Source organism: Anopheles aquasalis, chromosome 3, assembly GCF_943734665.1.
Source record: "Anopheles aquasalis chromosome 3, idAnoAquaMG_Q_19, whole genome shotgun sequence".
In the NCBI taxonomy this organism is placed as follows: domain Eukaryota; kingdom Metazoa; phylum Arthropoda; class Insecta; order Diptera; family Culicidae; genus Anopheles; species Anopheles aquasalis.
In genome coordinates, this window is record NC_064878.1 from 46,049,064 (window position 1) to 46,076,563 (window position 27,500).

Genomic DNA, 27,500 nt, shown 5'->3' on the forward strand with positions numbered 1-27,500 from the left:
TCCGGTACTCCGTTGAAGACTTACTTCGGGATGCACGTAGCCACGTTGCTAGGCAACGGTTTAAGGCTGAGCCCCTCCAACACTTTCCCTGTTACGTGACGATCCGTCCGTCCGTCTCGCTTTCTAATCCCGGGGGCCCGTCCGTCTCGCCTTCCCTGACCTACCGGGGGTTCTTGAACCCTGACCTTCGATTCAGAGGGGGAGAGGAAGGTTCTAACTAGCCCCAACTTACCTCGGAATATATGCTGGAACGGAACGGAACACGGGAGCGCTGCCTTGAGCTGGTATGTTAATTTAGGGAATGTGATGAGCGCACCAACGGACAGGCGGACAGGCGGACAACTCTTCGAAAAGCCGATCGCTGGCACGAAGATTAATACTTTTTAGCCTTTTTCCTTCTTCGTGAAAAGTGCAATCACCCAACCCGATTAGCAAAGAAAACAGGTGACTGTTCACTTTTCTCGCCGCCATATTGGATTTTTGGATTTTTGACGTTAGGGACGGCAGCGTGCGCTTGATAATACGAAGGAAATCAGGAAATTTTCAATGATTTTATCAGGCATATTATCGCTTTGGCTCGTTTAAATGATTCAGACTCTTTCTTTTCAACGAACGAGCGAGTGGTCGGTCATTTACCAAAAACCGAAACAGGCTTCGTAGTTGTCAAAATTTTTCATCTAATCTTCGCGAGGGATTTTTTCGCGATGACTTTCCGTGGTTCTTTAATACACTTTGACATCAACAAAAACACGAGAGATTGTTTTTGAGGAAAATAGAAAGCCAAACTGATTGGAAAATCGTCGAAAATCGAGTGATTCTGCTCAGTAAACCCTTCCACAATTAATGTGCTTGTGATCGGTGGCTTCCCGCACTGCCCATTTCGTGCATGCCACGCAGCGCTTGCCTTGGTTTCCTCCGGAACGTGCACCGTGATTCGAGGCAGGCATGTCGGATCAGCAGCAACCGAGTACCTCACGGCAGGCTACGTTGACGACGAAGCAACAGGAATCCAGCCAGGCGCAGGCCAAGCAGGAACGGCGCAAACGACGAAAGCGACGACTATCGATGACGAAGAAGGATAACAAAGGGCTGAACGGAGCGGGAAGTGCTGAAGCGGAGGAATCCGAGACCTTGAACAAGTTTCTGGAGCCCCTGGTGAAGGCACTGCACGAGTGTGAGCCCGGCAATGAGATGAAAGTGTTCCTGGACGAGCTGCAACCGTCGGAGGCCAACATCGAGCTGGGGCTCACGCTGGTGAAGAGGGACCTGCACCGGGTGCTATCGTTCCAGAGTAATGCCGCGCAAATCTTCGAATTCGGTTCCGTCAAATCCGGCCTGGCCATGCGCGACAGTGACCTCGACTTCTACATACACTACCAGCACGAGCAGCGAGAGCGCGAGGATCAAATCAAGATGATCCATGTGGTCGCTTCGAGGATGGAGAAAACGGGTTTATTCGGGCAGATCGTCAAGATCACCGGTGCCAAGGTGCCACTGCTCCGGGCCATCCACCAGAGTACCAACTGCTGCTGTGACATCAACTTTAGCAACGCGCGCGGTTGCTATAACAGCAAGTTCATCAAGGCGGTGATGCAGTTCGATCCACGCATACTGCACCTGGCCATGATCATCAAGTTTTGGTCCAAGTGTGCGTACGTGCTGGACGAGAAGCGGCAGTTCAACTCGTACTGTCTGGTGATGATGCTGATCTTCTACCTGCAAACACGCAAACTACCGGTCATCCCATCGGTCGAGGACATGCAGCAGGGCATCCCGCGCATCGAGTATGGACCGTGGAATCTCGGTTACCCGCAAGCGATCACGTACAAAACGTGGAACGAGAACTCGTTGCGTGATCTGCTCATCGGGTTCTTTCGGTATTACTCCGAGTTTGAGTTTACTCGCAATCTCATCTCACCGTTCGTTGGGAGGCTGTGTTCGCTGGAGGAACTGGAGAAGAAAAACATCCGCGAACTGGCCAAGTATTATCGGGCGTGCGAAGTCGATGGATACACGCCTCTCATGACGGGTCCGTGGATCACCATTCAAGATCCGTTCGAGCTGAACCTGAACGTAGCCAGGGTGATGATTACGGACAAACGGTTTGAACAGCTTCGCCTCAGCCTACAGCATGGGTATGATGTGTGCACCAGACACCGAGAGTCAAGTTTTGCCAAACTTCTCGAAGCACTGTTCACCGATACGAAGTTGTATACGAAAGCGAAACCGTCTAGCAAAGCGAAAAACGGTGCTCAAAAGGGGAAGAATGGCGAAACGAATGGTACAGCCGGGAAAGACCCACCACCACCAGCCAAAGCTCCTGGTCAAACATGGCGCTTCCCACCGCTGGAGAACGAGCTGTTCGTGGTGAAGCAGATACTGTTGACGCGCGATCCCGAGCGCAAAACCGTCATCACGGAGCCACGGATTCGGGAGCTATGGAGCGCCAGTGTGCTCGAGTTTATGGTGGACATCTTGCGAAAGCTGTTCATGGTTGAGCTCGAACCGGTTGAGGAGGAGCCGCCGCAGGATGAGAAGAAGCCTGATACAAAGCTACCGGATACCGTTCAAGAGGCGTCGACAGAAGCTGAAGCAGCACCTTCGGATTTGGCCTGCCCGCACAAAAAACAATTCATTATGACCTGCGAGCGTCAAGTGTTTATCGCTCGTAAACGCATCAAGATTACCAACGAAGCGGAGCTGAAGCAAGAGATCGACATATCCAAGCAACGCTGGGACCGTAACCATGCACTCCGCTTCAAAACTCCCGTCGAGTTGGCTGTGGCTGACGGGGCGGTCGAGGTTCGGTTGCCAGAGGATCAACGGAAGAACGGTCCCTTGCGGCTGTTCATGGACACGTGCTTTCTCGTGCACATTCGCAAGTGCCTCAAGGGCTACTTTTACGTGATGCTATCGAAGGCACAACGGAAGAGAATTGACTCCTCGAACGAACAGGCAACGGATACAACAACAAACTAAAACAACGTAACAACGGAAACATCTTGGACATCACCGACGTACGGCACGGGACAAAAGACCAATTGCGATGATAAGAAAGGGAACAGACAGTTTCCTCGTTTTACCTCATTTCAATTTTCTCTCCTTTTGGGTTGGGTTCCTAAAAATGACCCTCATTCGTGTCTCGCGTGGAGATACTTTTGCGTTTGACTTAGTGTACATTTCATTCAAAAAGTTTTAATTTACCTGCAACGTGCAACGCGCACAACCGTTCATTGATAAGAAGCGCGTGCGGGTGCGTTTGCACGCGATCCACCTAAACTGTTGAGTAATGTGTTCAACTGAAAGGCGATGACTCCCTACAATTAACAGCTCGAACTGTTTGAGGAGGGACTGTTAAATTTTTAATAAAACAGTATGGAAATCGTTTCCCATACACTGCGAACAAAACGATTGTTCATCTATTTGCATGCGGATTGTCTTTTGTTCGTTCCTTTAGTGACTTTTATTGACAAAGAAAAACAGAAAAAAAACGTTTAAAAACCCTAATTCACGTAAGGGACAGATAACAAACTTTTCAGGTTCAAAAACCTTTCGTCGATTTCAAAAATCGTTAATTCAATCGTTCGCGTTAATGCCGGACGAATGCAGATCCTCGTCGTCGGAGTCGAGTGGAGCCATTTCCATTGCCTCCCATAAGGCATCATCGTCCGGATTGTGTTCTACGCTTACGTACGATGTGTCCATGGTATCCTCGGGATGGATCTCGGCTGTGTTGCCTGGCTTGTGATGCTTCTTTCTGCGTTTGAGATTCTTTTGCCGTTTTTCAAACTCGGCTATGAATTGCGCGTAGTTTCCATCGTAAGTAGCGGGTCGTTGCTCGTCGTAACCTTGGTGTACCAATCCCACGGGTAGCTGCAGCACATCGGAAAGCATGAACGGGAACAACCACGTGACTAGAGGGGTCTTTCCGTAGACATAGTGAGATGCTTTGTGGTAAAACAGGAACCCATCCAACTGTGTACCAACGTCGTCGAACGCCGGATAATGGGCCAAACATTCGGCCAGACTGTCCAGTGGCGTACAATCGTAATGCGGAAGAAGTTTCAGCTCCAGCCGGTTCTTCTTGATGGTACTTTTGGCGTTGAATCGTTCGTTCAGTTCGTCCTCGGTGAATTTGTTTGCAATCCACGTGTACCGGAACTGGCAGTCGCACTGCACTAGATCCAGCTGCTGGTAAACGAGCACATCGAGTATGTAAAAGATGTGGTTCGAAGTGAGGACACAATCCAGGACGATCGGGCCTCGCTTATCCTGCACGTGTATGTTTGTGCGGACGGTGGCGATCGATTGGCCTCGCTTGTCGTACGCAATGGCTAGCTTATTCCGGATCACCAACAGGCACCGTTGCCCTACCGGACACGGGACACTGTACCAGTTTTCCAGATCTTCCGGTCGCTCGTACATCCACTCGGAAAGCTGTAGTTTTTTCGCGTACAGCTTCGATCGCCTGGACATCCGGTGACGGCGCTGGGCGGCATTTGGCTGGGTACTCGGCTGGCACTCCATGATTTCCGCCTCAGCATCTTCGGGATCCTCGGAAGCATGGTTTTCGATTTCTTGGAGCAGACCCGGTCGACCGGAATCAAACTCATGCTGGCGGGCGCTCCGCTGTTCTTCCAGCAATCGCTCGCGCCGTTCCTGTTGCATCACCGCCTCGTTTCGGCCATAGTTTTTGTATTGATTTTTAAACACTTCCGAAGTCATTTTTCTGGTTCAAAGTAGTTTTTTAGTTAGTTTTCAGGTGGATTCATGAACGGAACTGGGAATTGGAGGACAAAAACTGAAACAAATTTGTTTGTAAACAAATAACACTTTACCAACCCAGTTTAGCACTCCAAGGGGGTAGAATTATGCGTTGCAGTGCTAAACAAGTGCGCCTTGTATGAAGCACGGTTGCCTGGGCCGACTTGCATAGTTTCAGGAGTATTTTTTAAATTTTGAAAATGCAACCGGTGAATTGGTAAATCATCCCTAATTTTCTTATTTCATGGTTTCAGCGCATGGGACATAATGCAGATTCATCAAATAACCTTTCTTGGGTTGCTTAGAGGCTACAGATATGTCCTAGACCCAGAAATCTCAAGATTTTATTGCCTTCCGTTTTGTTTCTGCTCACACGTTTGCCGTTACCGTTTTCATCATTCCCGCGCATGTCCTTTTCGTCCTTTATGTTGGATTCTCTGTTTATTTATCTGTGTTATCACTGGAAGGACATTTGACACACAGCAACAGAAACCAAAAGGGGTGGATCCAGCTTTCCAACAATCTCCCACCCTGTGCCCCTCCCACCCCTCCCATCCTGTGAATCCTGTAGAATCACAGTGGCATCAGACGGCGGTATCGTGTTCCTACAGAGTCATTATGGTCATTCAGCGCGTTTGGCGTAGCCAAGGGCAAGCTTCGCTTGGTGCTAATACCGCCACCAACGTGGCCTCCACAACCAGTGGAACAACGGGCGCGACAGCGTCTCCACCAGTGGCCACAAGCCAGCCAACAGCAGCAACAAGTGTGTCCGATGCGCTGGAACATGAAACCTCTGGCAACGGAAGCACTAGCAACCACAACAACAGTACGCTTGGCCAGGGAATGCGCCAGGTGCCGATACTCTAAGCTCGTCATCCAGGATTGGTCTCTGATACTGTTTTTCTCTCTTTTCCTTCCGGTCACAGAAGCTCTACAAAAATATGCTCTCCGGTGAGGCAACACTGGACGCACTGAAGCAGCGGTACAGTACCGGACGGTCGTTCATGAGCCAAACGGCGAACGATGCGGCCATCAAGTCGCTGGAGCTGCTGCGCGCCAACATACAGTATCACTTCGACCGGGAGATCGACACCATCGTTCGGCGATTCCATCAGACGTACTTTGTGCCAGCGATCCGCAACATCAAGGAGAACCTCGGTGAGGGTGCCATCTCCGATGAGGCACTGAAGGGTGTGTTCTGTACACTGCTTGAATCCGCCAAGGCACAGTACGGTGCCAGTCAGCTTTCGTCACCGGCCGGGAACTCGCTTTCGCGGGCCAACACACCCGGCATGGAGCTGAGTGATTCGGATTCGAGTACTGATAACGCACCAGCAGTGGTGGGAGGAGGTGGTGGTAGTGGTGTTGGTGGTTTGGGTGTGGCCACCAGTTTGCTCCATCAAGCGTTGAAACGAAAACTCCCGGAACCGAATCAACCGGATCTCTTCAAGCGACAGTACTTTCTGCACGGCCCTATCTATCCCCATGTCCAGTATCCGCCTGCCACGACTGCATCGCAGTCTCAACAGAGTGCCACAGTCACTACGAGCAGTGCATCGTCCTCTAGCACCACCACCAGCACCACCAACAGCAGCAGCACATCCTTCAGGACTCCCTCATCCACTACTGTTTCCGTACCGGCCACTGTCATCACCCCGGAGAGCCTCTTCATACTGGACTTTAAGGCAGCCAGGGCTCTGGGAGTTCCGGATTTCCGGGAGCGACTTGCCAACCGGCATCCCGAGGTGCTACGTTACTGCCCCGATGCCCAAGATCGGGATTGGTTGCTACAGCAACGGCAGGTTACGCCACTGAACAAAAATGGCCGCTTCTTCCTGCTGGCGCTGGACGATGTGCGGAAGTTGATCGAACGGAACGCCTTCGAACCATCGGCCAGCACCGGACCGCAAATTGGTCTGCAGGGCTTCAAGGTGACGGAGTTGATTTACGCCAAAATTCAAAAACTACTCAAGGAGCTAACCGAACGGCATCAGCGTGCCACGGCCGGAACGTTTGAGTCACCCAAGACTCCGGCCATCACGTCGTCCAGTGCGGTCAGCGTGCCATCGCGATCACGTTTCTCTTCCTTAAGTTCCTCGCACGCTACGCTCACGGCCCTTCTATCCACCCCACAATCGATCTCGAGCACACCAGAGTCAACGAATGGCAGCAGCAGCAGCAGCAGCAGCAGCAGTAACACAGCGACGGTGCTAGCCGGATCTTCAGAAGCAAATCCGGAATCACGCCGAAGTTAAGAAAGTCCTCGAAATGCAAATAGTTCCTAGCTCAGAACGGGTTGCATGGGTGTGTATATGGGTGTAAACATGCTTTTACTGTATTTATGTACATATCAAACGTAACTATGAAAAGAAACTCTTCCTATCTGTCGGCTGGCAATCTAACGGTTGATTGGAACATCGGTTACTTGTATAATCGGGGTAAAATTGTGTAACTAATAAACTAAAACCTTGTACAATGATAAAAGTTGCAAAGTATGTTCTATTTTCTCTAAAAACCACGAATGTTCTTTGTTTCGCGGGATGGTATTCGCTGTAACTAAACAAATCCTTTAAAACAGAAAAGAATGGCTGAAAACCACGAAGAAATGAAGAAACCTTAGCGCATCTTTAATCGGTTCCTTTAAATCCACTTTTGGCTTGCTGGCTTTTCCTGGCAAGGGTTACCGTTTCTACCGGTGTGATTTAACATTGAAGTACCATTCTACCAAGCCAGCGATAGATTAACTCCAGATTAGCGTTATGACCTGAGCAGTGACCTCGTTGAACTAACGCCGCTAATGCGTTCCAGTTTAAAAAAAATACAACATGCTTTGTAATATTAGCCCTTATCTTGTTAAATACAATTCGCGCTCTCAATCATCCAATTTGGTTTGGTGAAGCCGTATCGCATGTAGTAGCAACCAACGTTCCTCCATCAAAAAAATTCTCAAGCATACGGATTGTATGGGTGCGCGTATGATGGGATCATGAAGAAGTGTTTTGGTTGACCTTGAGCACAACGTTTTAGCATGTATTTGTCGAGCCTGATAGATTTTGCAGGAATAGCCACATTATCTCCTCCTATAAATTCCCTGAGCGATCGCGCACTTTAAAGCAGTTCGAAATCATCTTTGGCCAGTTCATCATGGGTTCCGCTATACGAAGAACGTTTACTCTTCTAGCAATCGTGTTGGTGTTTGGTGAAAGTTATCAACGCGAGATAGAGGATGTGAACCTCCAGGGATTGACCGGATCGAATGATGCCGAGCTGGTGCGGCAATCGAACGATTTCGCGATCCACTTGTACAAGGTGAGTAGTCATTCAGCATTCTTTAGTTTTAAATCGATGATTTATGATACTTTTGATTTGTAGCAAGTGAGTGCTGAAACGAGGGATGGAAATGTGGTAATTTCTCCTCTATCGATCAGCGCCTGTTTATCGCTAGCTGCAATGGGAGCTGGAGGATTAACGGCTGAAGAAATGTTTGGTGGATTGCGTTATGGAAAGGCCGATCAGAAACAGCGAGTGGCCGATTGGTACGGACGACTCATGAGGCAGTTGGCAAGTGATTCATCTATCGCCGTAGCCAACACTCTGTACGTGAAAGAAGGATACACCGTGAAGCGATCCTTCAATGACGTGGCTACTAGCAGCTTCCAATCGGAGGTCCATGAGCTCAATTTTGCCCAGAACCAAGCCGCTGCGAAAACGATCAACGATTGGGTGGAAAGGAAGACGAACAACAAAATCAAGAATCTCATCGCACCCGATATGCTGGACGATTTTACTCGTATGGTGCTTGTAAACGCGGTCCATTTTAAGGGCAGTTGGACGTACAAGTTCAACGAGACCAACACCCGTCCGATGCCATTCTGGCTCAGTGAGACAAAGTCAAACGACGTTCCAATGATGTACACTAAGGGAGGACATTCGTATAGAAATATGGTGGAAAAAGGGTTCTCCGCTTTGGCACTAAGCTACAGTGGCAGTGATACAAGCATGTTGGTGCTGCTACCCAACGAACGCAATGGATTAGCAGCATTGGAAGAGACACTTCCGAGTCTGAATTTAGTCGAGTTACTTGATCAATTGGGGAAAGGAGATGTGGAAGTATATCTTCCTAAATTTAAAATCGAATTCTCCCTCGAGCTTAAAGACGTGCTAACGACAGTAAGTTCATTTAGTCATTTAGCATTTTGCCTGTAAAATGTGGACTAATAATCGTTACATATTACAGCTTGGTATGGGACGAATGTTTAGTAATGCAGCTGAGTTTCCCGATTTACTCGAGTCAAACGAACCGGTGAAGATTTCGAAGGCCGTACATAAAGCTTTCATCGAAGTGAATGAAGAAGGTACCAAGGCAGCAGCAGCTACAGGTGAGTGTAAAGAAATTGCCAATTAATTTCGTAAACCGACAAACCTGACACTACTTGTTCTGTGCTTTTAAATCGTACCATACTGACTATTCTTGTTGTACCTTTTAACATTTTATTTTCTATAGCATTCAGTGTAAAATTTCGAGTGGCCAAGGCACCACCGGTATATAAGTTTAAGGCAGATCACCCGTTTATATATGCATTATTGTCACAGGAAAGAGGCGTTTATTTCATCGGAAAAGTGATCAACCCGGCATGAAGCTCTAAATCTTATGTTCAACAAAGAATACTAATGCTTCTCTGCTGTCCCCGCTATATTCCATTAATGTGAACAAATACTGAGCAATAAACTGGCTAATAGCTTCATTAAATGTTTTGTACATAATTTTTATTATTAACGACTCGTGTGTGATAAGATTGCACGAATCGGAACAGTAAGCATCTCAGCGTTTTTTTTAACATTTGCAGTAGTGTGGTGTTATGATTCTACAATGGTAGTTTTCGCACGGACATTCCTCATTCCTCAGTCAAACCCATTTCTAAACATTGCCAAGTAATAATTCCATATTCGAGCGATCTTTATGACATGGTTTTGCTAATCTTTAGCTCATCATTGAAGCATGTATTTGTGAGGCCCATCGGCATGTTATGAATCACTTGCCACTATAAATTCCCTGAGCGTTCGTCCCTTTTGAAGCAGTTGTAAGTAGCTTTCACCGAGTTCATCATGGGTTCCACTCTACGGAGAACGATTAACTTACTAACAATAGTGTTAGTATTGCGTGAAAGTTATCAACGCGAGATAGGGGATCGGAATCTCCCGCGAATGGCCCGTTTAAGTGATGCCGAGCTGGTACGGCAATCGAACGACTTCGCGATCCAGTTGTACAAGGTGAGCCGTTATCGAGCATTCTTAAGTTTTAAATCGATGATTTATGATACTTTTGATTTGTAGCAAGTGAGTGCTGAAACGAGAAATGGAAATGTGGTAATTTCTCCTCTATCGATCAGCGCCTGTTTATCGCTAGCTGCAATGGGAGCTGGAGGATTAACGGCTGAAGAAATGTTTGGTGGATTGCGTTATGGAAAGGCCGATCAAAAACAGCGAGTGGCCGATTGGTACAGACGACTCATGAGGCAGTTGGCAAGTGATTCATCTATCGCCGTAGCCAACACTCTGTACGTGAAAGAAGGATACACCGTGAAGCGATCCTTCAATGAAGTGGCCACTAACAGCTTCCAATCGGAGGTCCATGAGCTCAATTTTGCGCAGAACGAAGCCGCTGCGAAAACGATCAACGATTGGGTGGAAAGGAAGACGAACAACAAAATCAAGGATCTCATCGCACCCGATATGCTGGACGATTTTACTCGTATGGTGCTAGTAAATGCGGTCCATTTTAAGGGCAGTTGGAAGTATCAGTTCGATATGCATAACACCCGTTCAATGCGATTCTGGCTCAGTGAGACAGGGTCACACGACGTTCCGATGATGTTCATTAAGGAGGATTTTGTGTATAAAAACTTTTGGGAAGAAGGATTCTCCGCTTTGGAGCTAAGCTACAGTGGCAGCACTACGACGATGTTGGTGCTGTTGCCCAACAGGCGCGAGGGACTAGGTGCTCTGGAGGAGATGCTTCCGAGTCTTAACCTAGTAGAGCTACGTAACAAAATGACGAAAGAAGAATTGGTAGTATATCTTCCTAAATTCAAAATAGGCTTCAGTCTCGAGCTTGAAGACGTTCTAACGACTGTAAGTTATCTTCGTTATTTAGCACTTCACCATTAGAATGTTGATTGCCAATCGTTACTCCTTACAGCTTGGCATGAGCCGAATGTTCAGTGATGCAGCTGAGTTTCCCGATTTGCTGGAGTCAGACGAACATCTCAAGGTTTCGAATGTCATCCATAAAGCTTACATCGAAGTGAATGAAGAAGGTACCGAAGCAGCAGCAGCCACAGGTGCGTGAAAAGAAATTTGGTTTGCTTTGTTGGCTAGATCTGACCTCTAGCAACCCCATTCAGTCTCTTATAACCTTTCAATGCTTATGATTATAATTCAATCTAAATTTGTTCCCCTCTTTAACCTCTTTAGCAATGCAATATTATAGGATATCCGGATCATCGATGTTCGCGGCAAATCATCCATTTATTTATGCCTTGTTGTCAGAGGATGGGTTAGTACAATTAATAGGAAAAGTGACCAACCCAGCATAAATCTTCACTACTTTGGTTGATCAAAGGATAAGAATGACTTTTAATAACCTATAGTTAATTTTAAATACATCAAAAGCGGCTAAAGGTAGCTAGATATGGCTTAAATTATAAGAGAAAGAGAGTTAAATGAGGCTGTATCGAAGGAAAAGAAACACATCAATAAAGCATTGACATCATGAAGCAAATAAAACATTAATAATGCCTTTTTGTATAGCCACACCCTTATAAAATGAGATGTAGCGTGTATTTATTTCGAAATTTGTTTTCGATCCCATTGGATTTTACAAATTCGTTGTGTCATCACCGTCTGGGTGTAGTGGTATATTGTTTTTGTTAAATACCTATTGGTTAAGTTTAAGGTACTCTCAAACACGTTATATTATATTCCCATTCCGTTATAGTAGTTCAAACTGACATTACTGTCATCAAGCGACAAGCATTTCGTTCGTAGTGTACGTTACGCCAGTGGGCTGAAGTGTAATAGATGTGCTTGCAAAATAATTAGCAAATGCGTTTTACGCAATCTCTAGGCGTGCCAAATGTAATGCGTATAAATACGCTAAGCTAAGTGTATGAGACGTATGGTCCATTTGGCCCTAAGCGTATGAGACGTATGAACGTTTGGCCCATTTGGAGATCGCGTTAGAGTGCAGTCAATATTGCTGAATTTGTTGTTTTACATGAGTCGTTTGTTGAACGTTGATTTCTCCATAACATACTTTAAGGTTGATATGATTGCGTAGGCATTTAGTTTCTATCATTCATGTATCATATTACAAATGTCGTATAATGTAGACCTTTAGCGAATGTAGCACATGCTACAGAAATTAAATCTATATAATTAGTAATCGTATTAGTGCCAGATTCATGAGCGACTAAACTTGAGCACAACGTTTATCCATGTATATGTCAGATCGATTTGTTTATTTCCGAAAGGCCACATCAGCTTTAGCAAGATGAATCACCTCCTTCTATAAACTCCCTACGCGGTCGTGTACTACGATCAGTTTAAAGTCGCCTTTGCCAAGATCATCATGGGCTCCGCTCTACGGAGTACGTTTACACTACTAGCAATCGTGTTGGTGTTTGGTAAAAGTTATCAATGTGAGAACGGTGAACGGAATCTCCTGGGAATTACCGGTTTTACTGACGCCGAGCTTGTGCGGCAATCGAACGATTTCGCGATCCACTTGTACAAGGTGAGTAGTCATTCAGCATTCTTTAGTTTTAAATCGATGATTTATGATACTTTTGATTTGTAGCAAGTGAGTGCTGAAACGAGGGATGGAAATGTGGTAATTTCTCCTCTATCGATCAGCGCCTGTTTATCGCTAGCTGCAATGGGAGCTGGAGGATTAACGGCTGAAGAAATGTTTGGTGGATTGCGTTATGGAAAGGCCGATCAAAAACAGCGAGTGGCCGATTGGTACGGACGACTCATGAGGCAGTTGGCAAGTGATTCATCTATCGCCGTAGCCAACACTCTGTACGTGAAAGAAGGATACACCGTGAAGCGATCCTTCAATGACGTGGCTACTAACAGCTTCCAATCGGAGGTCCATGAGCTCAATTTTGCGCAGAACGAAGCCGCTGCAAAAACGATCAACGATTGGGTGGAAAGGAAGACGAACAACAAAATCAAGGACCTCATCTTACCTAATATGCTTGACGATCAGACCTTTTTGATGCTTGTAAATGCGGTCCATTTTAAGGGTTATTGGATAAATCCGTTCGAGGCACCCACCCCGATGCAATTTTGGCTTAGTGAAACTGAGTCACACGACGTCCCTATCATGTACGTTGAAGATAAATTTGCGTATGAAAATTTCAGCGACAAAGGGTTCTCCGCTTTGGAGCTAAGCTACGATGGCAGCGACACGACGATGTTGGTGCTGTTACCCAACGAACGCAATGGATTAGCAGCATTGGAAGAGACACTTTCGAGTTTGAATCTAGTCGAGCTACGTAACCAATTGATGAAAACGAAAGTTGCACTATATCTTCCTAAATTCAAAATAGATTTCAGTCTCGATCTTAAAAAGGTTCTATCGACAGTAAGTCATCACTCTCATTTAGCACTTAAAATTGTGTACTGAAAATTATTACCTCTTACAGCTTGGTATGGGGCGAATGTTCAGTAATGCAGCTGAATTTCCTGATTTGTTGGAGTCAAACGAATCGTTAAAGATTACGACGGCCGTACATAAAGCATTCATCGAAGTGAATGAAGAAGGTACCGAAGCAGCAGCAGCTGCAGGTGAGTAAGAAACCAAATACCAGAAAAGTTCAATTACAGATACTGGACAGCGCATTTTTATGTCTTAATTTGGCCAGAAGACACTACACTACTAACGTTGCATCCTATCTTTTTATTTATTTATTTTTCACCTACAGCAATGGAGGGAATAGAAGCATCGTGCATTTACCCAAGTCTGTTCTTGGCAGATCATCCATTTATATATGCTCTGTTGTCAGGGGACGGAGCTATCTATTTCATAGGAAAAGTGACTAACCCAGCATAAAGCTTCAATTCGCTGCGTTGAAGGAATGATCAGGAATATGCCAATGATCGTCCTTCGTTGGCTTCTTCTCACTTACTAGCGCTACAACCAACGAGTGGTTTCGTGATCGAACGCTGTCATCGTCCACGTCAGCTTTCCAGTTGTTAAAGCGCCGAGAAATGCTCGTTCGTTCAGATTATGATGAAGAGAATACAATCAAACAATCCACCAAATAGAAGATAACTCTGATAAGCTGTAAAATATATTATAAATTTTTGTTTTGTTATTGATTCGGTGATCTTTTGTATAAATCTTTGTCAATTATGTTAAAGCTTGCTGTTAGACATGCAAATAAAGATGAAATTATGAAACTTTGTGAACTGTTTAATTGTTTGCCAAAAATTGTTCGTAATAGACGAATATACATTTTTCTCAATCCATACTGATTATGACTGATAACATAACAGATTATGTTTAAATCGTGCTGATTACCATTGTCCTTGAAAATGATGAATAACTACGAGTAAGAACGAGTTGGCGACAGAAGAATTGATAAAATCCTCAATAAAGAAACCAATAACGCTTTCAACTTTACTGAAGCTAAACTGCAATAAAAATATCATCAAACGATACAACACGATGACTGCATTCAACACTGTGCTTGAGAACCACCATCGCAGGAACTCATTTTCCACAAGACCGGCAGAAAGGGGAAGCGTACTCTGTGTGCGTTTTCCACTGAGTTTCCACAGGTTCATCGGAACAGCAGCGAGTGCATGACCAAACCACGAGACGGATACGAGGATGTGGTTGTTGCAAGCGCTTTGAGAGCGAACGATCTGGTCAGGCTCTCTACTGATTTCATCCGCCTTGAATGCGCGACGATCCGGCGTGATTTCCTCAATGCATCTCGCGCCGCGATGATAAGCTGAGGCGCGAACGGGACACAGACCTTACGATGCAGCACCCGGAAGGCCTCCAACTCACCAATACCACCGACCGACGATAGACCGTGAAAGGAAGTGGACAAACATTGCCTCTCACAACTCTGGCATCACGAGTCGCGGCGTGGGCGAACTGCCGGCGAGGACCTTTTTCGAAGAACAACTCCCACGTGAGTGAGGGAGAGCGAGAGCGAGAGAGAGAAAGAGCTCCGGACTCCCGAGTAAAGTGTGGCTCCAGGCCATCACGGCACGTGATCGAGCCAGCAGCGTTTGTATTGCGCAAAGCAGCAGCAGCAGCAGCAGCAGCAGCAATCGACGGCATTCTCTCATCACATGGTGTGGGAGGGTGTTGTTCATTCACCGCGTGAGTGTTATGCTGTATCGGTATGGTCGGAACACCGGCATCATACCGGCCGCACGATGATGATGCTCCGTGCTGCAATCGCTGCAACAACACCACGCGGCCCTATGTGCTGCGGAAAGGGATTCCAAGAGAAACGCCAGATAGGGGACGACAAACATAACGCGCTCTGGTTTGAAAGTTAGAGAGAGAGAGAGCGAGAGAGGGCGCCCGCACCGTCGGAGAGCCGTTCGCGATGGTGTTCGGGATGCGGCGGTTCACGCTACTGATGTCGCCGATTCCCGTGCTAGTATCGTTTTGGTAGTTGCCGAGAGCTCTGTGTACTTAGCTGTGTCTCGTCTCCGCGGTCCGTCGGATTTGTCCCCGGTGTTTGTGCTAGAACGTGTCGCCTGTCGCCATCGCTTCAACCTTCCGCTTCCGGAATCGCATCCGCGGCTGCTGTTGCTGCACACGGCTACAGTAGTAGTGCCTCCGACTTCCCTCGGTGCGTACCGCCATTACCGTCGTTTCTGGAGCCATTCGTTTGTCGATCCGCGAGCCCCACATTTGACGCCCGGTGAAGTGTTGTAGCCTCAAAGTAGAAATCGGTCACTATCCTTTTGTCATGATGTTTGGCACATTGTTACTTGTATGGAAACACACATACACGCGTACAGAGCACTGGTTTGCGGTGATTAGGTCGAGATTAGTGTGCGATTAGTGGTGGCCGTAGTATATGGCGTGGTAGTAGCAGTCGCGCGCGCGTATCCGCTACATTCCGGCATCGAGACTCACGTGTTGTCGTCCGGTATGCTACCTCCATCCACTGGACATGGACACACATACACAAGGCGCGCGCGTGGACCACCGTGATGTGGGTGTGCGTTCCCAGCCCGGCATGGCACGGAGTGGCAGCAAAAAAAAAAAAAAAAAGGGGGAAAACGCGACAGCAAAAGTACTGCATCGTCGTCCGGTTCGTCGAGCGAACCTCCTGCTCTCAGGACCTCACCAGGCGCTCGGTGCCGGCCTCGAAAGCCGGTGAGGGTGGTGTTTTCCTCGGTTTTCCCCGGCTCCGAAAATTTTCCACTCAAAGGCTCCGTTTGAAGCCGATTTGTCGATTGATGCGGCAGAGGCGTTGCGAGGCGTTTAATCCACTTCCTTGCTCTCACTTCTTTCCTTGCTTTGGGGCGCAATCCGTGACGGGACGGGAGCACAGAGTTCCTGTTTGGTCATCCAAGTGGCAAAGCGGCTAGTTCGGGCTAGTTAATACCCTGTCGGCGAGCGGTTCGCTCAAGGCCCCTTCCCAAGGTTTAGAAGTTTCTGCCCAAAACATCAATTAGAGGGAAACGATTTCTGTTCCCAATGGCAATCCCACTTGGTTACTTGGTTCGATTGGTGCGCTACTGCTGCTGCTGTTGCTGGATGGCGGGATTGATGGATCGAATTTCTAAAAATATAATTTTCTTTCGAAGCGCAAAATCATATTTAACGCTCCGATGAATCGAAGCCAATGGCAGCCTTTTTGCGGAATCGCATCGCTTTGACCTTCTTTCTGAGACCGGCCATTGGGGATGCCGGGATGCCCTCGGAGCCGCCCGAACAGAGGTGAAGGTGGATAAAAATAGTGCTTTTTTGGCTCTCGAAGCCGGATATTACGCGCAATATTAGGAAATTAGAGAGTCTCGGCCTGGCCAGATCGATTGGATTCGAAACTCTTGCTCTCCCTCTATCTCCCTCGCTCTCTCTCCCTCCCCGGCACAACCCGCACCGGATTTGATGTGCTTCGATTGTTTGTTGATCGATGAGAAGTGGAAGTTCCGAGTTACCGGCACCGTTACCATGACAACCACCCGATGCTAGTTGCTGTTGTTGTGCTGCTGCTGCTGCTGCTGTACCTTTGTGCAACCAGGAGATCAGGAGGAGCAGGAAAAGTGACCGTGCAAACCGTGGTGGTGAAAAGTTGAAGAATTGACCCCTTTGGGGCAGCGCTGGATAAGTGAGGTTGGCCAAGAGCAAGAGAGAAAGAGCGTTAATTGCAAAATTGTGTGCCAAAGATGTGTAGATATGCTGCTTTATCGTATTCTGTTTGTAATTTTATCCTTCTCTTGTGCTTTCTACCCTTCTGAAAATGTGTCATGGCGCGTGTCTTTGTGGTGAAATTACAGGTTGGTTTGTAGAGTCCTGCGATCGTCGGGTTCGAGTGCGCGTTCACAGTCAAATGCAGTAAATGTTCTAGTGCGGTAGAGCGTAGAGTGCGTATTAGCGGAATAGCCCATAGTATTCCCATTTGGCCATCAGTCGGCCATTCTGTAGTACACGGTGTGCACAAGCGAGTTTGCGGTTTTTTGCGGAAGCCATCAGCCAACGCAGGTTGAAAAAGCTTAGCTCCAACGGCCAGTCGGTGTTTGGTGTGTTTAGCGGGCAAGTGCGCATAGTAGAGGTAGAGCAGAAGGTGTCGACGTCGGAAAAGAAAGCAAGCAAGCAAGAAACCCATCGGAAGAAAACCGGTGTCGGTGAATCTATTGAGCAGTGCAGAGCAGAGAAAGGAAATAGCCAAAGCCAAGCAAGCTAAATCCGTTCGCTCCTTCCAACTACAACTTCGAGTCTACCAGCGATTGTCTGTTGGCCAGTTCCTTCCGCTCGCTGTGTGGAAGTTTGGTTTACAACCGCGAGGTGCATTGTGCGACGATTGGTTGCTACTAGTGCCGCTGCTAGTGCTACTGCTGCTGTAACCGTAAACCACCGTATTCGTAGTGAAAGTAAAGCGACCAGCATAGCGATGGAGCACCAGAACCAGGACCTCGGCTCGCACCCGGGCAACAACCAGGCCGAAGTGCCGAATGATCCAGGGTAAGTGGTTGCACATGCCAAAGCGCCAAGGTAGTCACTCGCTAGTTTATTCCAAGTGTGTTCAGTGAACGCTGTTGGTGCACGAATTCCTTGGCTTAAAGCGGTCGCGGCCACGGAACATGCAAAAACCGGTGCGTCTCTTTGTAGATAGTGGTTATATGCACTGTCGGGGGTCTGAGAGCCCTTTCGAACGTTATTGATCGCTAGAAGATCACACAAGGGACGGTAGGGGGGAAACCAACACCAAATGTATTTTGGTAACAAACTAACATGCGCGTCTGAAGAGACACGCGGGCAGTGAAAGAAAAGGAACCGAGATGAACCGAACCAACAACTAGCAAGTTGTCGTTAATTGGTTCTACCAACGGAGGAACACGGCTTCGAACGCGTGATCGATGCGCTTGATTAAATAGAGCAGTTCAGCCAGACGCCGGATACGATAGCACGGCGTATATGGACCGACAATTCTCTGCACCGGCATGCCCGGGGGATGCTAATTTGTGAAGGAATATCCAAAGCAAAAGCCAAAAAAAAAAAAAAAAAATGGTGCGTGAAATACACGACCATGTGGCGCATTACCTGCTCTGCATTTAAAAATCACATCGCCAAGCCGTTCGTCGGGCTCAGTGGACACTTGCATGATCGCAGGCACCAGAAATGGACGTCATCGCCTTGGCGGATGTTCGTCATCAGTTCCACCGAGCTCAACTGGCCCGCACTCGTACGAATTTTGCCACGATTCGCACTCTCCTGCCTTTCTGCGGACTGGCAAATGGTGCTCTAATAAGATATTTTTAAGGAAAACTCTCAATGGAAAGGCTGGGTAACATTTCAGCAGCTTCCGGGCTGCAGGATGCGGTGACTGCGGAGTGGTGGTGGTCGTGAAGCCGCGCGATTAGGCGAGTCCACCGCGGTTAGCTCATTAGCTGACGCGTCCATTGAGCCATTGAGAAGTCGCGCTATTTATAGGCGACGATACAGCTCATGTGTATCGGAACGGATTCCGTTTTCCACTCGCGAGTCACGAGGATGACTTATGGAACGCCAAAGCCACGTGCGCCCGGCCGTTCGCCTTTGGAGTGCTTAGGCCTTCGATGCGACTTTTTCTTAACTCGCAAGATGTCGATGGCCGGTAACTCGTTGGTGCATAATATACAGGCGCCGTGATCACCTTAAATGCACGACGTCAGTAGTTTTTCCGAGAGAGAGAGAGAGAGAGAGAGATGGCGATCAGTTGAAGAGAAGCGGTTAAGGTCTGCATTAACGCACTGCGTGACCTTTACACATCATGTGGTGGCGGCGGTGGCGGTGGTGGTACGGTTTTCCGCGTCATGTTTTCATGTTTTACGTAATGGTCCGCGCGCAACTGAAAAACGTGTGTGCGGATGACGACAACGGACGATGACTTTCTCTCCCCGCACACATGAGACTTCCGATCGACGAACGCTCCCCTAATGGTTTTTCTTCGTAGATCCTCTCTCGCAGTGTTGCTGCTAAGGGTTCAGCACAGGAGAGTGTGAGCGCAGAACGAACTGCAAGCAGCAGCAATAAGAAGCTGGTCGCCACCGGTAAACGATGCGTGGAAAACTCGGCTTAAGGATGTTGCTCTGCGCAGGCGCCAGTCACTCTCAGCTATTGGATGCACGAACTACTCTCTCTAGATTCGGAAGATCATGACGAGTGAACACGGCGGCGAGTGAAGTAAATTGAGTAGCGCAGCACGTGGTAACTAAGCTTTCCCGAAGTGATTTCTTGCCGTGCATGTGGTCTGTAGTTGAAGAACTGAAGAAGACTGAAGAAGAGATTCAAATTTACGTAAGGGAAACCTTGGTGGATTTTTCTGCTGTGCTCGTAGCTAAAAGTTTTTCCAGAAAACAGGAATTGAATCGACCCCTATAAAGTCTGGTTCCGATATGAGCTGTCACTATCAATGTAGATCGGTTGTTCTAATAACCTGCTCGCTGGCTAAACGAAAAAGTCTCTAATCATGCTTCTGGAACGGCTCGTTTCCAATTTCACACGCGGTTGATTGGTTTCCAATTTATGCGGCCCATCAATTCGGAACAATTGTAGTGAATTGACTTGTCGAGCAATTCGAAATGCGTTTCTGGTGTAATCTGAAATGGGAATCAAACTGCTCGTACTCATGCACACCCGAACCGTTTGCCCAAAATAGAGTCTCCGGATCGGAATTAATTGAACTAAAAACTCCGCGCGTTGAACTGCCAGCGTATATCTGCAAATTAGCTGCATTCGCGCTGCCCGAATTATCACGTTTGCATGTATTACTGCGTACCCTCTCACCCGCCTTACCAAACTGGCCGCCCCAAAAGCATCTAAACAACCCGTGGCGAGCGATTGGCCCGATTGGCAGCCGGATGAAACGTTTAGCCGGGGCAGAGAATTGTCGCGTTTTCTGATGCGTGGCGTATGCGACTTTCCGCACACCGCTTTCCGCGTGCAACGCGCATTGAAAATTGCATCGTTTTTCGTTTCCCCTCCTCGTTCTGTCTCATAGCGTAACTACCCTTGCCCGGTAATCATTATCCAACGATTATCGTTATTACTTTGACAGTGAAAACGGTGCATAATAGCTGTGGCGACTCATGATGATGTCACAGCGGGAGAAGGCTGATGCGCGACAGGTATTTCGAGGCAGTGGCGGGGGGGTTGCCGTTTCCTCGCTTCACCGCCTGCGCCACCGATCTGATGCAGATTATCAGCGTCCGCTGCTCAGTGTAGCTCAGCGTGCAGCTTCCGTAGTTCAGCTCGTTTACGTCCGCCCGCCCGGTTTACTCTGAATGTACGCTCGGATGCGTCTTTTCGGGTGCTGTGAGGTGCTGAAAGCAGGACCAGTGGTGGTGCGATGAAGGAAAATGTTGGTGAGAAACATGTTCACACCTCGCTCACTGCTGCTCTTTATCAGCCTCGATAGTGCCGGTTGCAGACGATGAAACTGATGGTAATGGTTACCGCGACGCGTTACAGCGACAAATAGGAAGCCTCGAAACCGCCTGGCTCGTCGCCACATTCGTGTGCTTGTGTTTGTATGTGCGGCCGTGATTTTCCATCAATTTAATCAGAAACCAATTCCGGTCGATTTGGCAGCGAAATGGCAGCCACGGTGTTCGAGCTGCATCCCACATACACAAATACGAATACAGCGAGGCTGGTCTATGGATTTTGCATTTTCCGATGGCCTAAATGCTGCTGCCGGTTATTAATATCCCATTAACGCTGCGGGATGGCGTCAAAGTTTGCTGAGCTGTGAGGTGTGAGAAAGGATTCGCCGAACACTCGCTGCGCTGCGGTTTCCAGTGCGCAATGGCCCTAGAAGCTCTCTTCCCCTAGACACGCGGACGCGGTGCGACAGATTTACCGGACCGTTTAGGTGGCGCTTCTAGAGCCCGAAGGACGCGGCTGCACTGGTGGCTGAGTGGTCGGTGTTTTCACAGCTGCAGCACACCGCTGTAGCGTGTTAGCGTGAAGCGCCGACCAGGTGAATGGATTGTCCGCAATCCTCTCGCATCTCGGAGTGCGTGAAAGCAGCTGCGGTACATCGATATCGAAGTGCTGGTGCTGGTTCTGCTACTGCTGCTGCAGCATAGCGTTTCAGTGCATCGTGGCTTTTCTTCTCATCGCACCAGCGCGATGAGCGATGAGCCGAGTCTGTTGATTGGTTCATGGGAGTGCACACAGTGTCTCTGTGTGTGCGAGTGCTCGGTCAAGCTTCTCGAAATTAGCATCTTTCATAAATTAAGCATGCAGCTGCCACCACCACGGTCCATGCAGCATCTTGGCGCACTCGAACTCTACCAATAGCGCGCTGATGGCACTGCAGAGCTCTGTGCTCGACGACTGACCAGCCGGCTGGTTGTCTGACATTATAGCACACGCAGCAGTGCAGGGATAAGTTCACATTTCAAATGAAGCACCACCGGTGTAGCAAAACACAGCACCACACCGTGACGCATCCGACGATGGTGCGAAGGTTGTAACAAATGATTGTCAAAAGCTCGAAACGTTTTGTTCCGCGTTTAGAGAACGATGCCGCCGGTCAATCCCTACCTCAAGACACCACACCAGCTAGCTAGCTGATAGGTGGCAGACATACCAAGGCCAAGGCACCACGCGAAGCGAAAGGGGTGCGACTCATCGCACGACTTATCAATCAAATCTGACTGATAAATCGTTCGCTCACTGACGACGTCGTGGTCGTCGCGCCGCCATCGCGAAACTCGTGGCGACAATTTGCAGACGAGACAGGCAGGAGAGAGAGAGAGCGAGGGGTTGGTGCTGACCGCGGTGGTTCTCGCACCTCATCGTCACGGAGTTTTGATTTGCGTTTGGGTTGCCGTCGTCGTCGTGGGGTGATCTGCCTGTCGCCACGGATGTCACCGAAGTCAGCGTCGTCGACGACGGAGTCGGCGATGGAAGGCAGCTGAGGGAGCGGCTGTTTGCTCGTTGGATTTTCAATTATTACCGAACCGATTCCCCTCAGACGCTGTCACCAGCCATTACCACCGAAAGGAGGATGCTGCGGTTGATTACAATCGTAATAATTACTTTCCCACTTCCGACAGGCACCGCTTGGCACAAGGTGCCCCGGTGCCAAAGAGTCACGCCTAATCAACGAACGGAGGAGTGTGGGTTGAAGACCTGAAGTTCCAGTTTCCTCGATTGCTGCTGCCTTTGATTATGTTTATCCATCAAACAACAGTTTGATGGTGAAGCTGGTTTCGCGGCTTCGGTGGTTTTCGGAGGATTTGTGTTGATCCAGTTCCGAACGAAGGAACGACGACGACGACTGCGACAGAATTGCCACTTTCCTGGAAACGCATTAGCATAGAGAGCGACCACCGTCTGTCAATCCCCGGGATTGGCCAGAAGAGCACCAATTTCAGCGCGCACTTGAGTAATGATTCCCGTTCCACTTCAATTAATACCAAGCACACGGGGCCTCGCTAGTGCCGTATTAATCTCCTGTGTGTGTCCTGAGGTCCTTCCGCCGTAGTTTTGGATGGAAACCCACGGTGCACATTCCGCGCCACAGGCAAACCAACATGTACCAACATGTGCAATTCATCAATGCGTTGACGCTGCTCTATACCCGGCCGATCGTGTCAAGTGTTTGGTCTGACGTGTCTGGCTTCTGGGAGGTGTGGCGCGCCGTCTGAAGACTGGTTGGTGGCTGGTCTCGTTGAAGGCGGAGGACGGTTTCGAACGCGTTCGACAGCCACGTTGTTAACCGATGTGACCGATGCGCGTCTCGGATTTAGCGATTTTCAAACGGTTATTTTTGGATCGCGCCGCAGATCGGTATATCCGTCGGTAGTTCGGGTCCCCCCCCCCCCCATTCGGTGTGTCTGTGTCTTGTTAAGACACATGAGGACGGATCTAGGATGTCTTCTTAAGGTGACGGCGCTCGAGGAAATCCGAGAAAGGGCGCAGTTGGTAACGCTGCGGTAATAGCGAAATGGTTTTGCAGTTTGCAGTGGTGCACCAGAACATCGTCACTCCGTACGCGCATTCGCCATCCGTTGCACCAAGGTTGATGCGTGTCCCTGCACAGTGGATGCACGGTAGAGGAATGAGTGATGAGCTGGGGGCTGTCGAATGATTGCAATGTTGCATGCATCCGATTCATCAGAGTTCTGACCATCATGGTTCGTGTTTATTTTCCCCGTGATTCGAAGCGAGAGCAGAGTTTCGTGCTAATGAGGCCATTGCCACTAGTTAGTTTAGTTCTTTTCTGCTAGTTTGATGGTAGCGTCATCGAGGACTTGCGAACGTTGCGATGGAGTCGTGTCGAGATCTTTATTTTAATCATAATTTTTTCTATCAAGAGTTGTGTGATGTCGCGATCACTGTCACTACTGATCTTGCCATCCAATAGCTCAACAAAAGAGAGAGAAAGAGAGTGCAATGCTGTCCCTTCTGTTCGGTACATCCATTGTACAACAACGCTTAGGGGAACGATCTGCACTGCTGCCAATACTGCAACGTGCGCGGTGCATCTCGACTCGACTCACATAATGCTCTCTTCTTGCCACTCGTGATCCATTTTAAAGACGCAGCCTCTCGGTGGTGTACCGAATGGCCCTGTGTGTGCCGTGTACACGAGAACCGAGTGCTAATTGCTTTGTCACGCGTTTGTTAAATTGAGTGAGGTTCATGTTTTTTTAAATCGACCGAACTGAGGGGGATGCGAGAGTCGCACTGCTGCACCCCTCTACATGTGCACCGATGTGATGCACCGAAAGGCGATGCTGACGACGACGACGACGACGATGATGGTGGCCCCGATATGAAAGTGATACTCTGTGGGTGTGGCGGAATGAATAAAAAAAAATGTAAAAAAAAAGACAGGAACGGAAGCAAAAGATATCGGGATGCGGGCGGTGATCGCACGATTATGCTGGTCAGAGGGTATGCTTTAATGGTCGTGCTGTGTGTGCCGATCGAGACCGACAGACCATCATAAACGGATGCATTAAATGGGTGTTGTCATCCATCGTCATCTTCTGATTAGTTTCTTCCAAACCAACCAACACCCTATTTTGTAGCCTCGGTCGAGTACGCAGCTCTGTTTTTTACGCGTGGATAACATTAAAATTAAGAAGCGCAGGCACACTTTAGCTCCAAGTAGCGTTTTCCCGGGCATCTGGCTCTCGTTGAGGCTCCTCCTGGCGGGGGCCCTAAGGTTATGGAGTAACTCCAAATGGCAGCGCACGGTTCACTTGCTCGTAACATCAGGACCGCGTGTACCACCGCGTGGCAAATGGCCGCCAAATTACCTTCATTTCGATTTCGCACGGACCTAAATTTAAATATCCGAAAACCGAATCCTGGGGCCCTTTCCACCGAGTCGCTCGGTCGGTCGGTCGGTTGGTGGCGATAAAGTTTTATTTCTTTCCTCGTGGCTCCATGTGCTCCACGCGCCTTGTAAGCTTCATCGAACGCGCGATTCATTGAGGCGCGAGCGGTCGTCGATTGCCGTTGGGAGTTTGCGCTGCGCTGGAGTTGGTGGATTTGGGCCACCAAGACTTGGAGTCTTCGGGAGGCTTTTTTGGCAGCCCTCTGCCCGTTTACGATCTCTTTCGGTACTCCTCCGATAGATGCTTATTGGAAATCGCGTTGCAGAGCACAGCTGAAGTATGTAAATACCGGCGGGACGAAGCCCTTTAGACACCGAACGAGGACGCAGTTGGTTGGGTTTGCAATTTGTTGCCACCATTTTGGAGGAGGCGCGACACAGACACATACACTGCGATCGGATGGCGGCATCACGTGAACCCCAGTGAGACCACCACCAACCTCCGCCGGGAAACAGTAGAAGGAGTAAGTCCAAGTGAAACATGGCGAGCCGTCCGTGGTGGTGAGGGTCATAACCGAGGTCGTGGCGAAGCAAGGTGATCCCGGGATGCTCGGGTCCTCGGAGGCGCTGAGCACACTCCGGTAAATCCCAGGTGAACTGGCGCGTCCCTCTCTCCATCCATTGGGATCCTGGTGGTCTGGTGTTGGTGCAACCAGTGCGGAAGGTCCCCGGTGCTCAGGTCTCCGTGACCTGAAGGGATTTCCTCGGATCGGGTTTTGGGTTTCTGTTGTTTTCAATTCACCATTCAGCTCCCTTACCTTGGAGTTCACCGAACGCAACGCAAAATGACTATCTGGGTCACCGACGTGGCAAGCTGCTGTGACCGACCTGGTCTTACGACTATCTAGGGGTGAGCATTGCCCGGGCGGTCGGTGGGGGTCGTATTTTTACCAGTTCACCAGCAACGCGTCCTTCCAGCCCCTCAGGGGGGCTACGCTCGGTGACACCTCCTGGTCGCTGGAGTGCCTGGAGGCCGGGACCTAAAGAGCCTTCGAGCCTAAGCCTTTCGGTTCGGTGCTGGGCATGTTTTATGTATTCCGTTGCTTCCCCGTTTGCACTGGTGCTTCTTAGGCCGTGGCCCTTAGGCCAAGATCTACTCCCTCGGTGCAATAGCCAGCCATTCAGCAGCAGCAGCAGCAGCCAGGGAGCTTGAGGTTTGTCTTCGAATCGATTCCAACAACGCATGGAGTCGGAGTCGTTGTCTACAAAGTAAGCATCGGTCAAGCTGTCGGAAAAAGCCAAGCCCCAAGGAATGCGGCACTAGGTGGTGCAGGAGAAGAAGAAGTAGAGGAGAGGAAAAACGAAGGAAACACAAAAGGGCATCCTTCCGGTTCCGGTTTAACTTGGGATTGGAAAGCAAAACGCTGGTGCAGTTCCCGGGCTGTTTCTGAGCCTCTCCCCCTTGGGGGGGTTGGTGAGGCAGTTATTGTTACTTTGTCCCTAATGGTTATAGTAAGGGGCCTCTGCAGAGCAAGATGGTTGGCAAAGCGGGGGGTTTTTGGTGACTACTGACCAGCGTGATGGTTTGTATGGTGGTGATGGAATGGCGACTCTTGTTGTTGTTACACAACAATAACAGTATCAGAAAGTCGAAGAGAGAGAGAGAGAGAGAGCGCAAGAGAGAGATACTTTTTATGCTTTACTGCGCGAGAGATCGCCATTTGGAAGCTTCGAATGGTTGCGAGTCCAAGAGAGGCAGAACCAAATGAGGGTGAAAAAGGGAGAGGGGAGGCCGTTGGGTCATGCTCCGGATGAGCACGCTTCGGAAGTTCGGCGAACGGCTCTTAACGGTCCAGTGCGCGGCTTGAGGTGCCCCTCCGGAGTCACTCGGATCGCTTCAAGGATCTGGTCATTCCCGTTAACACCGTATGTCACCGGAGACTACCACCCCCTGAGGCGGGGTGAGTTTGGATCCCACAAGACCCAGCACAGTCTGCTGCCAGCTGCTGGCGAATACCGGCGAAGACAGTAAAGATATGCCCGGACCGAATTCGTTGCTGCAATTACGGTTCAGTCTCCCCATGACATCCACTACCACCAGGGGGGTGCCCTGAGCTCCCTGACTTTGGTGACGTTCATAAAACCACCCCACCATTGGGGGGCCATGTAACGGCAGATTTCGCCAACCTTACCTCACCTTCCATTGCTCGTTAGCTTTACGTTCCCTCTCTCTCTGTCTCATTCTTTCTGCGCTCGATGGTAGAACGTTTAATGGTGTTGGTTGGTTCTCGAAAGGCGTGGAACATACAAAGGTCCAAGGTCCAAGGGGCTGGTGTGTACAGTGCGTTCCGCAGTAGCGTAGCCCGCGGCCGTTGCAAAATCACAACCGAAATCGGCAATTACAGCGTAGTGGCACCGTATTTCCGGCTGCTTTTGCGTCCACCGCCCCCGTGGGAGGGATTTTTCATCTGCATCATCAACGTCACCAACAGGGGCATCATCGTTCGTTCGGATGACTGGAGGGTTGGCCTCCATTCGCATGTGGTAGGTTGGATTCGGTTGGATTTTTCGGACCAGAGGGGACAATTACAGGCGCAGCTCGGATTTATTGGTACTTTTCTTGGTCTCATCAGTTTGCGGTGGGTTGGGTTGTTGCTCGCTGGCTCGCGCAGATGGAGACGCCCCACA

At 49.0% G+C, this 27,500-nt stretch overlaps 7 protein-coding genes across 15 annotated transcripts in view; 5 read left to right on the forward strand and 2 right to left on the reverse strand.

The window, feature by feature from the left end:
* The window catches only part of LOC126576172 (isocitrate dehydrogenase [NADP] cytoplasmic), a 2,831-nt gene extending 2,438 nt beyond the window's left edge, over positions 1-393 (reverse strand). Inside the window, exon 1 of the mRNA XM_050237337.1 lies at positions 233-393. The gene's annotated coding sequence lies outside the window, so the exon portion shown is untranslated. The remainder of the gene's footprint in view (positions 1-232) is intronic.
* A 356-nt stretch (positions 394-749) lies between these two features.
* Positions 750-3,408, forward strand: LOC126577645 (speckle targeted PIP5K1A-regulated poly(A) polymerase). Its single transcript, XM_050239427.1, has one exon. It carries the CDS (start codon positions 946-948, stop codon positions 2,977-2,979), a length of 2,034 nt encoding a protein of 677 aa, XP_050095384.1. The 5' UTR covers positions 750-945; the 3' UTR covers positions 2,980-3,408.
* Positions 3,409-3,457: 49 nt separating this feature from the next.
* Positions 3,458-4,782, reverse strand: LOC126575509 (snurportin-1). The gene has a single exon (XM_050236229.1). The coding sequence runs from the start codon at positions 4,723-4,725 to the stop codon at positions 3,577-3,579; it is 1,149 nt and encodes a 382-aa protein (XP_050092186.1). The 5' UTR covers positions 4,726-4,782; the 3' UTR covers positions 3,458-3,576.
* A 600-nt stretch (positions 4,783-5,382) lies between these two features.
* On the forward strand, positions 5,383-7,019 carry LOC126576693 (deoxynucleotidyltransferase terminal-interacting protein 1). The gene is made up of 3 exons (XM_050237998.1): positions 5,383-5,616; positions 5,691-6,256; positions 6,317-7,019. Exons 1-3 carry the CDS (start codon positions 5,383-5,385, stop codon positions 7,017-7,019), a joined length of 1,503 nt encoding a protein of 500 aa, XP_050093955.1.
* An 874-nt stretch (positions 7,020-7,893) lies between these two features.
* LOC126576359 (antichymotrypsin-2-like) lies at positions 7,894-14,241 on the forward strand. Of its 3 annotated transcripts, none has more exons than XM_050237605.1 (4): positions 7,894-8,073; positions 12,623-13,414; positions 13,476-13,617; positions 13,755-14,241. In XM_050237605.1, the coding sequence occupies exons 1-4, from the start codon at positions 7,909-7,911 to the stop codon at positions 13,880-13,882; spliced, it is 1,227 nt and encodes a 408-aa protein (XP_050093562.1). In that variant the 5' UTR covers positions 7,894-7,908; the 3' UTR covers positions 13,883-14,241. The 3 variants fall into 3 exon arrangements, with proteins under 3 accessions (XP_050093562.1, XP_050093560.1, XP_050093561.1); XM_050237603.1 differs by lacking the exons at positions 12,623-13,414; positions 13,476-13,617; positions 13,755-14,241 and adding exons at positions 8,137-8,934; positions 9,002-9,143; positions 9,269-9,493; XM_050237604.1 differs by lacking the exon at positions 7,894-8,073 and adding an exon at positions 12,382-12,559.
* On the forward strand, positions 9,849-11,545 carry LOC126576360 (antichymotrypsin-2-like). The gene is made up of 4 exons (XM_050237606.1): positions 9,849-10,035; positions 10,099-10,896; positions 10,964-11,105; positions 11,239-11,545. Exons 1-4 carry the CDS (start codon positions 9,871-9,873, stop codon positions 11,358-11,360), a joined length of 1,227 nt encoding a protein of 408 aa, XP_050093563.1. The 5' UTR covers positions 9,849-9,870; the 3' UTR covers positions 11,361-11,545.
* Positions 14,242-15,376: 1,135 nt separating the features above from the next.
* The window catches only part of LOC126578930 (RNA-binding protein Musashi homolog Rbp6), a 568,145-nt gene continuing 556,021 nt past the window's right edge, over positions 15,377-27,500 (forward strand). For 4 of the 7 annotated variants that reach the window (XR_007608412.1, XM_050241997.1, XM_050242002.1 and 1 more), the window contains exons 1-2: positions 15,377-15,650; positions 17,311-17,995. Coding sequence is in view for 6 of the 7 variants with exons in the window: in XM_050241997.1 (XP_050097954.1) it covers positions 17,925-17,995 (71 nt within the window). In the remaining variant the exon portion in view is untranslated. Of the gene's footprint in view, positions 15,754-17,113; positions 17,147-17,310; positions 17,996-27,500 lie in introns of those variants that run through there. The other 3 variants (XM_050241999.1, XM_050242000.1, XM_050242001.1) reach the window with 3 other exon arrangements.

Coding starts and splice junctions, on each gene's coding strand:
- LOC126577645 (XM_050239427.1), top strand. CDS start 946: ATGTCGGATCAGCAGCAACCGAGTACCTCACGGCAGGCTACGTTGACG.
- LOC126575509 (XM_050236229.1), bottom strand. CDS start 4,725: ATGACTTCGGAAGTGTTTAAAAATCAATACAAAAACTATGGCCGAAAC.
- LOC126576693 (XM_050237998.1), top strand. CDS start 5,383: ATGGTCATTCAGCGCGTTTGGCGTAGCCAAGGGCAAGCTTCGCTTGGT. Junction 5,617..5,690: donor TTGGCCAGGGAATGCGCCAG/GTGCCGATACTC, acceptor TTCCGGTCACAG/AAGCTCTACAAAAATATGCT. Junction 6,257..6,316: donor CCTATCTATCCCCATGTCCA/GTATCCGCCTGC, acceptor CACTACGAGCAG/TGCATCGTCCTCTAGCACCA.
- LOC126576359 (XM_050237603.1), top strand. CDS start 7,909: ATGGGTTCCGCTATACGAAGAACGTTTACTCTTCTAGCAATCGTGTTG. Junction 8,074..8,136: donor TCGCGATCCACTTGTACAAG/GTGAGTAGTCAT, acceptor TTTGATTTGTAG/CAAGTGAGTGCTGAAACGAG. Junction 8,935..9,001: donor TTAAAGACGTGCTAACGACA/GTAAGTTCATTT, acceptor TACATATTACAG/CTTGGTATGGGACGAATGTT.
- LOC126576360 (XM_050237606.1), top strand. CDS start 9,871: ATGGGTTCCACTCTACGGAGAACGATTAACTTACTAACAATAGTGTTA. Junction 10,036..10,098: donor TCGCGATCCAGTTGTACAAG/GTGAGCCGTTAT, acceptor TTTGATTTGTAG/CAAGTGAGTGCTGAAACGAG. Junction 10,897..10,963: donor TTGAAGACGTTCTAACGACT/GTAAGTTATCTT, acceptor TACTCCTTACAG/CTTGGCATGAGCCGAATGTT.